Source organism: Ranitomeya imitator, chromosome 1, assembly GCF_032444005.1.
Source record: "Ranitomeya imitator isolate aRanImi1 chromosome 1, aRanImi1.pri, whole genome shotgun sequence".
Lineage (NCBI taxonomy): Eukaryota > Metazoa > Chordata > Amphibia > Anura > Dendrobatidae > Ranitomeya > Ranitomeya imitator.
This window is the reverse complement of record NC_091282.1, coordinates 1222588676-1222604582: the sequence shown is the minus strand read 5'-3', so window position 1 is coordinate 1222604582 and position 15907 is coordinate 1222588676. Positions and strand designations below refer to the sequence as shown.

General features: G+C 45.6%; 1 protein-coding gene across 1 annotated transcript in view; it reads right to left on the bottom strand.

The window, feature by feature from the left end:
- The window catches only part of LOC138657212 (vomeronasal type-2 receptor 26-like), a 123296-nt gene that overhangs the window by 81846 nt on the left and 25543 nt on the right, over positions 1-15907 (bottom strand). The window contains exon 2 of the mRNA XM_069744858.1: positions 1167-1290. Coding sequence (XP_069600959.1) covers positions 1167-1290 — 124 coding nt within the window. The remainder of the gene's footprint in view (positions 1-1166; positions 1291-15907) is intronic.

Sequence of the window (15907 nt, the reverse complement as noted above, 5' to 3'; positions counted from 1 at the left end):
TGTGAATGTGGTCAATGCAGAGTCCATCTTCCTGTGTGAATGTGGTAGATGCGGAGTCCATCTTCCTGTGTGAATGTGGTCGATGCGGAGTCCATCTTCCTGTGTGATTGTGGTCGATGCGGAGTCCATCTTCCTGTGTGAATGTGGTCGATGCCAAGTCCATCATCCTGTGTGAATGTGGTCGATGCGGAGTCCATCTTCCTGTGTGAATGTGGTAGATGCGGAGTCCATCTTCCTGTGTGAATGTGGTCAATGCAGAGTCCATCTTCCTGTGTGAATGTGGTAGATGCGGAGTCCATCTTCCTGTGTGAATGTGGTCGATGCGGAGTCCATCTTCCTGTGTGATTGTGGTCGATGCGGAGTCCATCTTCCTGTGTGAATGTGGTCGATGCCAAGTCCATCATCCTGTGTGAATGTGGTCGATGCGGAGTCCATCTTCCTGTGTGATTGTGGTCGATGCGGAGTCCATCTTCCTGTGTGAATGTGGTCAATGCGGAGTCCATCTTCCTGTGTGAATGTGGTCGATGCGGAGTCCATCTTCCTGTGTGAATGTGGTCGATGCGGAGTCCATCTTCCTGTGTGATTGTGGTCGATGCGGAGTCCATCTTCCTGTGTGAATGTGGTCGATGCCAAGTCCATCATCCTGTGTGAATGTGGTCGATGCGGAGTCCATCTTCCTGTGTGATTGTGGTCGATGCGGAGTCCATCTTCCTGTGTGAATGTGGTCAATGCGGAGTCCATCTTCCTGTGTGAATGTGGTCAATGCGGAGTCCATCTTCCTGTGTGAATGTGGTCGATGCGGAGTCCATCTTCCTGTGTGAATGTGGTAGATGCGGAGTCCATCTTCCTGTGTGAATATGGTCGATGCGGAGTCCATCTTCCTTTGTGATTGTGGTCGATGCGGAGTCCATCTTCCTTTGTGATTGTGGTCGATGCGGAGTCCATCTTCCTGTGTGAATGTGGTCGATGCGGAGTCCATTTTCCTGTGTGAATGTGGTCGATGCGGAGTCCATCTTCCTGTGTGAATGTGGTCAATGCGGAGTCCATCTTCCTGTGTGATTGTGGTCGATGCGGAGTCCATCTTCCTGTGTGAATGTGGTCGATGCGGAGTCCATCTCCTATAAGAAGGTGCCGGACGCCGGTTACATCCCTCAGACTGTACATACCGGTTATATTGGAGATCTCGCCTTCTGAACACGGGATGCAGTCATAGCAGCAGGTGTGAATTGTCGGTTTCGCCTTTTTCCAGCTTCCAGGTGAGCAGTGATCTGAGCAGCGGGATACTGGGACCTGAGAAACAGAGGAGAACATTACCGGAGGGACAAAGACTGAATGCTGATAAATGACACAAGTGAAGGAGCTGCAGGGTGGACAGGCCACATGACACTCTAGATTGTGGGAGTGAAGGGGTTAACTGGTGTGAAAATAAGAATGGGAGGGAGTTTTGGTGGTGCACATGCAAGGAGTCTGATTGGTGGGAGGGAGTTTTGGAGGCGGGGTTGGGGGGTTATATAAGGGATAGGGGAGGGTTCCTGCCTTCTCTTGCACCCCGGATCCAGCTGCCGACCCACCCTTTTCCTGTCACATCAGCGGGGGGATAGGTCCGGGTTAGAGGCTGGTCCACTGGTGATGGCATTTGGTGGGAAGGCACTGGTAGGGTGTTGTGGCTTCTGTGAGAGGCCAAGGCATCTTGGGGGCGTAAGTCCTGTGAATTTAGGGGTACTAATTAAGAGTTATTAATACCTCCTGCTCTGGGCTGGTGCAGTGCAATTGGGGAGGATGAAAAAGGTTGTGGGTTATGCCTCTGCACCAGACCTATCAGCTGGTTAATATTCTATAATGTTCTGGGTGGCAGGGTTGTGGGCGCCCCAAGTTTGTGGCAATGTTCAATAAAAGGCTGCTGCGGCCATTTTACCCAAGTCGCAGGCAGTCAGGTGTTTATTTCACGGATATTAGTTATACTGGTGAGAATTGATGGTTACATTTCTCACGACCAATAATCCCTCTTTATCTTGTCATCAGGAGAGACAAATGAATTGATCGTCAGAAATCAAAATTGTGATGAATGTTAAGAAATTTGCAGGTCCCAGCCAGTGCAAACAAGTTGTGATTAGTGTTGAGCGATACCTTCCGATATCGGAAAGTATCGGTATCGGATTGGATCAGCCGATATTCAAAAAATATCGGATATCGCCGATACCCGATCCCAATGCAAGTCAATGGGACCAAAATATCGGAATTAAAATAAACCCTTTCTTTCCTTGTAGGTTCATTCTACATGAAGGAAAACAACTAAGAATAATGCAGGATGTATTTGGGGAGGTGGCGGAGACATTAAAGTCATAGAGGTTTAGCCCAATCAAATAGAATAGCATGATTTTTTTTTTTTCTAAAGACGTTCGGAGTGACAAAGATATTGACTATGTATATTTTTTTTTATTTTGTCCGATATTGATGTTTCACTATTCCACGCCCTTCCCCTTCTTTTTTTTCTTTTTTTTTTTTACTTTTCCCACACTTTCATCTTCATCATCATCAGCATCTTTGACATCAACTTCTTCTTCACCTTATTCATCTTCTTCTTCATCCTTTACCTTTTTTTTTTTTTATTACATTCTTCATATTCATTTTATTCAACTATTATTATTCTTCCTATTCTACATATTCTTTTTATTCCACTGTTATTATTCTTCCTATTCTACTTCTTCATCATATTCTCATTTGTGACAGGCATTCCTGTAGTTGTTATCTATAAAAGTTGGAAGATTACACCTTCCGTTCTGCCTGTCACAAAAGTTACATTTGTCCGCGTTCAGTTTGGCCTGCAGCATCAGGCTTTATCCAGGGGCACCACGAGGAGGAACGGACTCACCCCCATACACTGCTTAGTCTTCTTCTGCATATAATTGAGATAATATCTTTTGCTCTGATATTAAGTGTTATGCTTAATGTTCTTCTGCTCTTTGTTCTGCAGCCTCTTGTTCTTCTGCTTCTCGGTCTTCCATGTCATCGTCTCCAGGGTCGTCGTCTCCAGTGTCGTCATCTCCGCCGTCGTCGTCATCGTCATCGGGGTGGTCTTCCGGGTCGTCGTCGTCGTCGTCATCGGGGTGGTCTTCCGGGTCATCGACTTTAGGGTCTTCAACTTGGAAATGTAGCAGAAGGTACAAGAAGGCTGAGAAAATGCCAAGAACCAGCTGATGGAACTGGAACTCGGATGGCTACCCGAAGGTTCAAGAGCCTATGGAACTACCGAGGACCAGCTGACGTTACTGGAGCCCGGTTACAAAGCAGGAGGTACCCGTGCAAAAAAGCACTACCAAGGACCGCCTGACGTTGGCGGAACTCGGATACCCAGAAGGAGGCACCTAAGCCAAAGGCTCTGCCCGGAACCAGCTGACGTTACTGGAACCAGGATGGGGAGCAGAAGGTACAAGAGCAAAAGACACTGCCGAGAACCAGCTGACGGTACTGGAACCCGGATGGGTAGCCGAAGGTCCAAGAGCCAATGGAACTACCGAGGACCAGCTGACATTACTGGAACCCTGTTACTAAGCAGGAGGTACCCGTGCCTGAAAGCACTACCAAGGACCACCTGACGTTGGTGGAACTTGGATACCCAGAAGGAGGCACCTAAGCCAAAGGCTCTGCCCGGAACCAGCTGATGGTACTGGAACCAGGATAGGGAGCAGAAGGTACAAGAGCAAAAGACACTGCCGAGAACCAGCTGACGGTGCTGGAACCAGGATGTGGACCAGAAGGTCCACAGGAGAGGAGAGAACAGCTAGGCCGCGAGGCAGCCGCAGTTACCGAACCCTAACAGTCCTACAGGGGGAGCTTGGCCTACCGGCACCACAGAACCAGCCTTGACTGCCAATTCACGCAGCCCACATAGGAAGCTCCTAAACTGGAGGCACCCTGGAGTTGGCTAACCCGACCGCAACACGACGGGGCAAGCATAGACGTCTCAGTGAGCTTGACACTACCCGGAAACAGCTGATGGTGCTGGAACCAGGCTGGGCACGAGGGAGTACCCGTGACAAAAACACTGCCGAGAACCAGCTGGCGGTGCTGGAACCCGGATGCGTTGCCCCAGTGTGCAAGAGCCAATGGCACCGAGGACCAGCTGACGGTGCAGGAACCTGGTCACTAAGCTGTAGGTGCCCGCGCTTAAAAGCACTACCAAGGACCGCCTGGCGTTGGCGGAACTCGGATACCCAGGAGAAGGCACCTAAGCCAAAGGCTCTGCCCGGAACCAGCTGACGGTGCTGGAACCAGGTGGTGGACCAGAAGGTCCACAGGAGAGGAGAGAACAGCTAGGCCGCGAGGAAGCCGCAGTTACCGAACCCCAACAGTCCTACAGCGGGAGCTTGGCCTACTGGCACTACATAACCAGCCTTGACTACCAATTCACGCAGCCCACATAGGAAACTCCTAAACTGGAGGCACCCTGGAGTTGGCTAACCCGACCGCAACATCACGGGGCAAGCATAGGCGTCTCAGTGAGCTTGACACTACCCGGAAACAGCTGACGGTGCTGGAACCAGGCTGGGCATGAGGGAGTACCCGTGACAAAAACACTGCCGAGAACCAGCTGGCGGTGCTGGAACCCAGATGCGTTGCCCCAGTGTGCAAGAGCCAATGACACGACCGAGGACCAGCTGACGGTGCTGGAACCCGGTTACTAAGCTGTAGGTGCCCGCGCTTAAAAGCACTACCAAGGACCGCCTGGCGTTGGCGGAACTCAGATACCCAGGAGGAGGCACCTAAGCCAAAGGCTCTGCCCGGAACGAGCTGACAGTGCTGGAACCAGGTGGTGGACCAGAAGGTCCACAGGAGAGGAGAGAACAGCTAGGCCGCGAGGAAGCCACAGTTACCGAACCCCAACAGTCCTACAGCGGGAGCTTTGCCTACTGGCACTACCGAACCAGCCTTGACTACCAATTCACGCAGCCCACATAGGAAGTTCCTAAACTGGAGGCACCCTGGAGTTGGATAACCCGACCGCAACACGACGGGGCAAGCATAGGCGTCTCAGTGAGCTTGACACTACCCGGAAACAGCTGACGGTCCTGGAACCAGGCTGGGCATGAAGGAGTACCCGTGACAAAACACTGCCGAGAACCAGCTGGCGGTGCTGGAACACGGATGCGTTGCCCCAGTGTGCAAGAGCCAATGGCACCGAGGACCAGCTGACGGTGCTGGAACCCGGTTACTAAGCTGTAGGTGCCCGCGCTTAAAAGCACTACCAAGGACCGCCTGGCATTGGCAGAACTCGGATACCCAGGAGGAGGCACCTAAGCCAAAGGCTCTGCCCGGAACCAGCTGACAGTGCTGGAACCAGGTGGTGGACCAGAAGGTCCACAGGAGAGGGGAGAACAGCTAGGCCGCGAGGCAGCCGCAGTTACCGAACCCCAACAGTCCTACAGGGTGAGCTTGGCCTACTGGCACTACAGAACCAGCCTTGATTGCCAATTCCCGCAGCCCACATAGGAAGCTCCTAAACTGGAGGCACCATGGAGTTGGCTAACCCGGCCGCAACACGACGGGACAACGTATAGGCGTGTAAGTGACCTTGACACTACCCAGAACCAGCTGACGGTGCTGGAACCAGGCTGGGCAGGAGGGAGTACCCGTGACAAAGACACTGCCGAGAACCAGCTGACGGTGCTGGAACCCGGATGCGTTGCCTATTCAAGATTGTCTTCCTAGAGCCCCAACTAGCGGTGTTGGAGCAAAGGGTAAGCAGGGGAGCAGAGTGTAGGCCGAAGCCTGCACCGGAGGCAGCTTTGTATCTGCATTGCGTTTGCAGGACACGTTGCCGGCTACACAGCGGGGGAACAGCTGGCGTTGCTGAACCCCACTGACACATTGGCTGGTGTTTTTCTCTGTGCAGCTAGCACTTCCGGGCCGCAACTGGCGGTGTTAGAGCCCAGGGTCAGCAGGAGGAGGAGAGGAGCAAAGTGTAGGCCGAAGCCTAATTGAACCAATTTCAAAGGTAACCTTTAACCCACCCTCAGGTGTTACAATGTAGAAGAGCCACACCTTGTGCAGCAGTAATGCTCCACAAGTGAAAGTTTGCTCTTTAAATTTTGCTCATTGCACACTTAGAATGAAAGACGTACACAAATTTGCCCATTGTACAGTAGAACTGTATTGGAGGCGTGACTTGTCTTTTTAAGGAGACGCGGCAAAGGTGTCCAAAAATAACGCCTTGGTGCTGGGCACAACCTCCTGAGCGTTGTTATTTGCTGTACAGGAGTCTGTGCTCTTGTTATCCCTTGGCCATGCGCTGTGAGCGCTGCCTGTCTTATGACCACATTTCATGTTGGCCGGTGCAGTTATCGATGGCCATGAATCCCAGACCCCAGTGTGTTTTCAATAATTCACACTGTGGGGCTGGGATTCATGGCCTTGTGCAGTAAATATGTTCGCCGCTCACAAATGTCCTTACACCTGCTTCAGACTGGGCGGCCTCAGCTGATCCCTTATCGCATGCCGCGGCCATGAGGCCGCACAGTCTGAAGAAGGCGGAAGGAGATGAGTGAAGACAGGCGAACATATGCACTGCATATGCCCATCAATCACACCCTCGCATTCAAAATATATGAGACAAGAGGGGGGTTGTGTCGGGCAGGGCGGACGCACAGGCACAAGCAGCCAACCAATGATGTCAGAAGACGGGCTGCGCTACCAAGGGGGGTGCTGCGTGTCATTTAAAAAGTAGAATCACACCTCAGGGGCAGTGAAATGGTCTGTAATGAGACACATTTTGTACGTGTAAAATTGAACGTGGGCAAGGAGAAAAAGTCAGCCACCTTGTACAAATGCAGCAGTACTGCTGTACAAGGTGGCTGTTATACATAGAAACACCTGGGGGTGGGGGTCAGGGTCCCTTTAATTTCAGTTCAGGTGCCTGCGTGGCGTTTGCAGGTCACGTTGCCGGCTACACAGCAGGGGAACAGATGGTGGTGCTGAAGCCCACTAACACATTGGCTGGTGTTTTTCTTTGTGCAGCTAGCACATCCGGGCAGAAACTGGTGGTGTTAGAGCCCAGAGTCAGCAGGAGGAGGAGAGGAGCAGAGTGTAGGCCGAAGCCTGCACTGTTGGCAGCTTTTGGTCTGTTGTGCCAGCGTGGCTTGTGCTGGACACGATGCCAGCTACACAGCAGGGGAACAGCTGGCGGTGCTGAACCCCACTAACACATTGGTTGGTGTTTTTCTCTGTGCAGCTAGCACGTCCGGGCCCCAACTGGCGGTGTTAGAGCCCAGGGTCAGCAGGAGGAGGAGAGGAGCAGAGTGTAGGCCGAAGCCTGCACTGGTGGCAGCTTTTGGTCTGTTGTGCCAGCGTGGCTTGTGCTGGACACTAGGGTTGAGCGAAATGGATCGTTCATTTTCAAAAGTTGCCGACTTTTGGCAAAGTCGGGTTTCATGAAACCCGACCCCTGTGCGGGGTCGGCCATGCGGTACGCGACTTTCGCGCCAAAGTCGCGTTTCAATGACACGAAAAGCACCATTTCTCAGCCAATGAAGGTGGACGCAGAGTGTGGGCAGCATGATGACATAGGTCCTGGTCCCCACCATCTTAGAGAAGGGCATTGCTGTGATTGGCTTGCTGTCTGCGGCGTCACAGGGGCTATAAAGGGGCGTTCCCGCCGACCGCCATCTTACTGCTGCTGATCTGAGCCTAGGGAGAGGTTGCTGCTGCTTCGTCAGAAGCAGGGATAGTGTTAGGCAGGGTCCATTAACCACCAAACCGCTTGTGCTGTAGCGATTTAAACTGTTCAACACCACCTTTGTTTTTTTTTTTTTTTCCTCAGCGCTGTAGCTCATTGGGCTGCCCTAGAAGGCTCCCTGATAGCTGCATTGCTGTGTGTACGCCGCTGTGCAAACCAACTGCTTTTTTCAAAGCATAAATCCTGTTGTTGCTTCCTTTCTGCACAGCTATCTTGTTTGTTTGTCCACACTTTTTATTTAATTTGTGCAGCAGTTCACTCCTTCTTGCTGCCTGCCATACCTGGCTGAGATTACTGCAGGGAGATAGTAACTGTAGGACAGTCCCTATTTTTTTTTTTTTTTTAATTCTCCCTAAAAAAAAAAAGCTGTGGGAGATTAAGATTGGCATTTCTGCTCGAGTGCCATCCCTGTGTGTGCCATCTCACATAGTGGGCCATAGAAAGCCTTTTTATTTTTCTGTTTTTTTTGGGGGGGGTTCTAAATTCTCCCTGAAAAAAAAAGGGAGATTAATATTGGCCTTTGGGCTTGTGTGCCAGTCCTGAGTGTGCCATCTCTCTGTCTCAAATAGTGGGCAAAAGAAAGCCTATTTATTTTTTTTTGCAAAAAATTTGGTTTCTAAATTCTCCCTGAAAAAATAACAAAATACCGTGGGAGATTAATATTGGCCTTTCTGCTTGTGTGCCACTCCTGACTCCTGGGTGTGCCATCTCTCTCTCTCAAATAGTGGGCCATAGAAAGCCTATTTTTTTTCTGTTTTTTTTGGGGGGGGGTTCTAAATTCTCCCTGAAAAAAAAAACAGTGGGAGATTAATATTGGCCTTTGGGCTTGTGTGCCAGTCCTGAGTGTGCCATCTCTCTCTCAAATAGTGGGCCATAGAAAGCCTATTAATTTTTTTTTGTAAAAAATTTGGTTTCTAAATTCTCCCTGAAAAAATAACAAAAAACAATGGGAGATTAATATTGGCCTTTCTGCTTGTGTGCCTGTCCTGACTCCTGTGTGTGGCATCTCTCTCTCTCAGATAGTGGGCCATAGAAAGCCATTTTTTTAAAAATTTGGTTTCTAAATTCTCTCTGAAAAAAATCACTTTTTTAATTTGTTTTCTAAATTCTTCCTGAAAAATAATCACTTTTTTTTTTTTTTGGGGGGGGGAGGGTTTCTAAATTCTCCCTGAAACAATAAAAAAAAACAGTGGGAGATTAATATTGGCCTTTCTGCTTGTGTGCCTGTCCTGACACCTGGGCGTACCATCTCTCTCTCAGATAGTGGGCCATAGAAAGCCTATTTGTTTTTTGTTTTTATTTGGTTTCTCAATTCTCTCTGAAAAAATCACTTTTTATTTGTTTTCTAAATTCTTCCTGAAAAAATCATTTTTTTTGGGGGGGGGGTTTCTAAATTCTCCCTGAAAAAATAAAAAAAGAGTGGGAGATTAATATTGGCCTTTCTGCTTGTGTGCCACTCCTGACTCCTGGGTGTACCATCTCTCTCTCTCAAATAGTGGGCCATAGAAAGACTATTTTTTTTTATTTGGTTTCTAAATTCTCCCTGAAATAATCATTTTTTTTATTTGGTTTCTAAATTCTCCCTGAAAAAATCATTTTTTTTAATTTGGTTTCTAAAGTCTCCCTGAAAAAAAAAACAGTGGGAGATTAATATTGGCCTTTTTGCTTGTGTGCCTGTCCTGACTCCTGGGTGTGCCATCTCTCTCTCTCAGATGGTGGGCCATAGAAAGCCTATTTGTTTTTTTTTTATTTGGTTTCTAAATTCTCTCTGAAAAAAATCACTTTTTTTATTTGTTTTCTAAATTCTTCCTGAAAAAATCATTTTTTTGGGGGGGTTCTAAATTCTCCCTGAAAAAATAAAAAAAAACAGTGGGAGATTAATATTGGCCTTTCTGCTTGTGTGCCTGTCCTGACTCCTGGGTGTGCCATCTCTCTCTCTCAGATAGTGGGCCATAGAAAGCCTATTTTTTTTTTATTTGGTTTCTAAATTCTCTCTGAAAAAAACACTTTTTTTTTATTTGTTTTCGAAATTCTTCCTGAAAAAATCATTTATTTTTATTTGGTTTCTAAATTCTCCCTGAAATAATCATTTTTTTTAATTTGGTTTCTAAATTCTCCCTGAAAAAAAAAATCACTTTTTTTATTTGTTTTCTAAATTCTTCCTGAAAAAAAATCACTTTTTTTTTGGTGGGGGGTTTCTAAATTCTCCCTGAAACAATAAAAAAAACAGTGGGAGATTAATATTGGCCTTTCTGCTTGTGTGCCTGTCCTGACTCCTGGGTGTGCCATCTCTCTCTCAGATAGTGGGCCATAGAAAGCCTATTTGTTTTTTTTTTCATTTGGTTTCTAAATTCTCTCTGAAAAAAAAATCACTTTTTTTATTTGTTTTCTAAATTCTTCCTGAAAAAATCATTTTTTTTTTGGGGGGGGGATTCTAAATTCTCCCTGAAAAAATAAAAAACAACAGTGGGAGATTAATATTGGCCTTTCTGCTTGTGTTCCTGTCCTGAATCCTGGGTGTGCCATCTCTCTCTCAGATAGTGGGCCATAGAAAGCCTATTTGTTTTTTGTTTTTTATTTGGTTTCTAAATTCTCTCTGAAAAAAATCACTTTTTTTTAATTTGTTTTCTAAATTATTCCTGAAAAAATCATTTTTTTTGGGGGGGTTCTAAATTCTCCCTGAAAAAATAAAAAAAGAGTGGGAGATTAATATTGGCCTTTCTGCTTGTGTGCCACTCCTAACTACTGGGTGTGCCATCTCTCTCTCAAATAGTGGGCCATAGAAAGCCTATTTTTTTTATTTGGTTTCTAAATTCTCCCTGAAATAATCATTTTTTTATTTGGTTTCTAAATTCTCCCTGAAAAAATCATTTTTTTTTATTTGGTTTCTAAATTCTCCCTGAAAAAAAAAACAGTGGGAGATTAATATTGGCCTTTTTGCTTGTGTGCCTGTCCTGACTCCTGGGTGTGCCATCTCTCTCTCTCAGATAGTGGGCCATAGAAAGCCTATTTGTTTTTGTTTTTATTTGGTTTCTAAATTCTCTCTGAAAAAATCACTTTTTTTATTTGTTTTCTAAATTCTTCCTGAAAAAAATCATTTTTTTTTTTGGGGGGGGGGTTTCTAAATTCTCCCTGAAAAAAAAAAAAACAGTGGGAGATTAATATTGGCCTTTCTGCTTGTGTGCCTGTCCTGACTCCTGGGTGTGCCATCTGTTATGGCTGGCAATCAGGCAACACAGCGTGCAGTAATCAGCGCACATACAGAGATCTGGCAATAACCAAAAACAATAGAACGAGCTCTGAGACGTGGAATCTCTGTAGACTGCAGTACCTGATCTATCCTCACACAACTATAAGCAGCAGTGGATTGCGCCTATCACTACCTATGCAACTCGGCACTGCCTGAGGAGCTGACTAGCCTGAAGATAGAAATACAAGCCTGACTTACCTCAGAGAAATACCCCAAAGGAATAGGCAGCCCCCCACATATAATGACTGTTAGCAAGATGAAAAGACAAACGTAGGAATGAAATAGATTCAGCAAAGTGAGGCCCGATATTCTAGACAGAGCGAGGATAGCAAAGAGAACTATGCAGTCTACAAAAAACCCTAAAACGAAAACCACGCAAAGGGGCAAAAAGACCCACCGTGCCGAACTAACAGCACGGCGGTGCACCCCTTTGCTTCTCAGAGCTTCCAGCAAAAGTTAATAGCAAGCTGGACAGAAAAAACAGAAAACAAACTAGAAGCACTTATCTAGCAGAGCAGCAGACCCAAGGAAAGATGCAGTAGCTCAGATCCAACACTGGAACATTGACAAGGAGCAAGGAAGACAGACTCAGGCGGAGCCAAATAGCAAGGCAGCCAACGAGCCCACCAAAACACCCGAGGGAGGAAGCCCAGAGACCGCAATACCACTCGTGACCACAGAAGTGAACTCAGCCACAGAATTCACAACAGCCATCTCTCTCTCTCTCAGATAGTGGGCCATAGAAAGTCTATTTGTTTTGTTTTTTTATTTGGTTTCTAAATTCTCTCTGAAAAAATCACTTTTTTTATTTGTTTTCTAAATTCTTCCTGAAAAAAATCATTTTTTTTTTGGTGGGGGGGTTTCTAAATTCTCCCTGAAAAAAAAAAAAACAGTGGGAGATTAATATTGGCCTTTCTGCTTGTGTGCCTGTCCTGACTCCTGGGTGTGCCATCTGTTATGGCTGGCAATCAGGCAACACAGCGTGCAGTAATCAGCGCACATACAGAGATCTGGCAATAACCAAAAACAATAGAACGAGCTCTGAGACGTGGAATCTCTGTAGACTGCAGTACCTGATCTATCCTCACACAACTATAAGCAGCAGTGGATTGCGCCTATCACTACCTATGCAACTCGGCACTGCCTGAGGAGCTGACTAGCCTGAAGATAGAAATACAAGCCTGACTTACCTCAGAGAAATACCCCAAAGGAATAGGCAGCCCCCCACATATAATGACTGTTAGCAAGATGAAAAGACAAACGTAGGAATGAAATAGATTCAGCAAAGTGAGGCCCGATATTCTAGACAGAGCGAGGATAGCAAAGAGAACTATGCAGTCTACAAAAAACCCTAAAACGAAAACCACGCAAAGGGGCAAAAAGACCCACCGTGCCGAACTAACAGCACGGCGGTGCACCCCTTTGCTTCTCAGAGCTTCCAGCAAAAGTTAATAGCAAGCTGGACAGAAAAAACAGAAAACAAACTAGAAGCACTTATCTAGCAGAGCAGCAGACCCAAGGAAAGATGCAGTAGCTCAGATCCAACACTGGAACATTGACAAGGAGCAAGGAAGACAGACTCAGGCGGAGCCAAATAGCAAGGCAGCCAACGAGCCCACCAAAACACCCGAGGGAGGAAGCCCAGAGACCGCAATACCACTCGTGACCACAGAAGTGAACTCAGCCACAGAATTCACAACAGCCATCTCTCTCTCTCTCAGATAGTGGGCCATAGAAAGTCTATTTGTTTTGTTTTTTTATTTGGTTTCTAAATTCTCTCTGAAAAAATCACTTTTTTTATTTGTTTTCTAAATTCTTCCTGAAAAAATCATTTTTTGGGGGGGTTTCTAAATTCTCAGTGGGAGATTAATATTGGCCTTTCTGCTTGTGTGCCTGTCCTGACTCCTGGGTGTGCCATCTATCTCTCTCAGATAGTGGGCCATAGAAAGCCTATTTTTTTTTTTTTGGTTTCTAAATTCTCTCTGAAAAAATCACTTTTTTTAATTTGTTTTCTAAATTCTTCCTGAAAAAATCATTTATTTTTATTTGGTTTCTAAATTCTCCCTGAAACAATCATTTTTTTTTATTTGGTTTCTAAATTCTCCCTGAAAAAGAAATCACTTTTTTTTAATTTGTTTTCTAAATTCTTCCTGAAAAAAAAAATCACTTTTTTATTTGGGGGGGGGGGAGGTTTCTAAATTCTCCCTGAAACAATAAAAAAAAAACAGTGGGAGATTAATATTGGCCTTTCTGCTTGTGTGCCTGTCCTGACTCCTGGGTGTGCCATCTCTCTCTCTCTCAGATAGTGGGCCATAGAAAGCCTATTTTTTTTTAATTTGGTTTCTAAAGTCTCCCTGAAATAATCATTTTTTTTATTTGGTTTCTAAATTCTCCCTGAAAAAATCATTTTTTTTAATTTGGTTTCTAAAGTCTCCCTGAAAAAAAAAACAGTGGGAGATTAATATTGGCCTTTTTGCTTGTGTGCCTGTCCTGACTCCTGGGTGTGCCATCTCTCTCTCTCAGATGGTGGGCCATAGAAAGCCTATTTGTTTTTTTTTTATTTGGTTTCTAAATTCTCTCTGAAAAAAATCACTTTTTTATTTGGGGGGGGGGGAGGTTTCTAAATTCTCCCTGAAACAATAAAAAAAAAACAGTGGGAGATTAATATTGGCCTTTCTGCTTGTGTGCCTGTCCTGACTCCTGGGTGTGCCATCTCTCTCTCTCTCAGATAGTGGGCCATAGAAAGCCTATTTTTTTTTATTTGTTTTCTAAATTCTTCCTGAAAAAAATCATTTTTTTTGGGGGGGGTTTCTAAATTCTCCCTGAAAAAAAAAAACAGTGGGAGATTAATATTGGCCTTTCTGCTTGTGTGCCTGTCCTGACTCCTGGGTGTGCCATCTCTCTCTCAGATAGTGGGCCATAGAAAGCCTATTTGTTTTTGTTTTTTTTATTTGGTTTCTAAATTCTCTCTGAAAAAAATCACTTTTTTTTATTTGTTTTCTAAATTCTTCCTGAAAAAAAAAAAATCATTTTTTTTTTTTGGGGGGGGGGTTCTAAATTCTCCCTGAAAAAATAAAAAACAACAGTGGGAGATTAATATTGGCCTTTCTGCTTGTGTGCCTGTCCTGAATCCTGGGTGTGCCATCTCTCTCTCAGATAGTGGGCCATAGAAAGCCTATTTGTTTTTTGTTTTTTATTTGGTTTCTAAATTCTCTCTGAAAAAAATCACTTTTTTTTATTTGTTTTCTAAATTATTCCTGAAAAAATCATTTTTTTGGGGGGGGGGTTTCTAAATTCTCCCTGAAAAAATAAAAAAAAGAGTGGGAGATTAATATTGGCCTTTCTGCTTGTGTGCCACTCCTGACTACTGGGTGTGCCATCTCTCTCTCTCAGATAGTGGGCCATAGAAAGCCTAATTTTTTTTTATTTGGTTTCTAAATTCTCCCTGAAAAAAAAAAAACAGTGGGAGATTAATATTGGCCTTTTTGCTTGTGTGCCTGTCCTGACTCCTGGGTGTGCCATCTCTCTCTCTCAGATAGTGGGCCATAGAAAGCCTATTTTTTTTTTTTTATTTGGTTTCTAAATTCTCTCTGAAAAAATCACTTTTTTAAATTTGTTTTCTAAATTCTTCCTGAAAAAATCATTTATTTTTATTTGGTTTCTAAATTCTCCCTGAAAAAAATCATTTTTTTTAATTTGGTTTCTAAATTCTCCCTGAAAAAAAAATCAGCGGGAGATTAATATTGCCCTTTCTGCTTGTGTGCCAGTCTTGACTCCTGGGTGTGCCATCTTTCTCTCTCCAATAGTGGGCCATAGAAAGCCTATTTTTTTTTTATTGGGTTTCTAAATTCTCCCTGAAAAAAAAAAAAGTGGGAGATCAATATTGACATTTGTGCTTGAGTGATAGTCCTGCGTGTGTGGCATCTCTCTCATTTGGTGCCACCGAAAACAGAGTGTGTAACATTGTGCCTGATTTTCCTTGTGGTCTCACCAACCTGTAAAGGGATATCTAAATCATACTGAAGTTATAGCTCATCGTGTAAGTTGTTTTACAGCAACAAATACCGTTACTTTGGTTAAGTTTTTAAAACAATGAGGAAGTCTGGTGGAAGAGGTCGTGGCCGTGGGCGTTCATTGTCAGCTGGTAATGATGGTAGTGGTAGTGGAGCATCAGGTGGTCGTGGGGAAAAAATATTGCACCTAAGTCTGGAGCTGTGGAGCCAGGTTCGTCGTCTGGCTACAGAAGGCCTCGAACTCTCCCTTTTCTGGGAGTAGGAAAACCGCATTTAAAGCCGGAGCAGCAAGAGCAAGTTTTGGCTTACCTTGCTGACTCAGCCTCTAGCTCTTTTGCCTCCTCTTTTGAAACTGGTAAATGTAAAAGTAGCGCATCATTAGTGGATGTTCACGGTCAGGGACAAGTCGCTTCCTTGTCCTCTTCAGCAAAAACAACAACAGAGAAGGATGCAGCAGGCGACACAACGGGTTACTCCATGGAGCTCTTTACACAAACCGTCCCTGGCTTAGAAAGTGAAGCAGTTAACAGGCCATGCCCATTACAAGTTGAATCTGACATGGAGTGCACTGATGCACAGCCACAGCCAGACTACTATGCTGGTCCTTTGACTCAGACCACAACATTGCCCTCGCAGGGTACTGATCCAGTATCAGACCCTGATGAGACTATGTTGCCCCGTCACGAACGCTCTACCACCGACTTACACGGTGACACAGACGAAGTTGCGCACGAGCTAGAGGAGGAGGTTATAGATGACCCAGTTGTTGACCCCGATTGGCAGCCATTGGGGGAACAGGGTGCAGGCGGCAGTAGTTCTGAAGCGGAGGAGGAGGGGCCACAGCAGGCATCAACATCGCAACAGGTTCCATCTGCCGGGCCCGTATCTGGCCCAAAACGCGTGGCAAAGCCA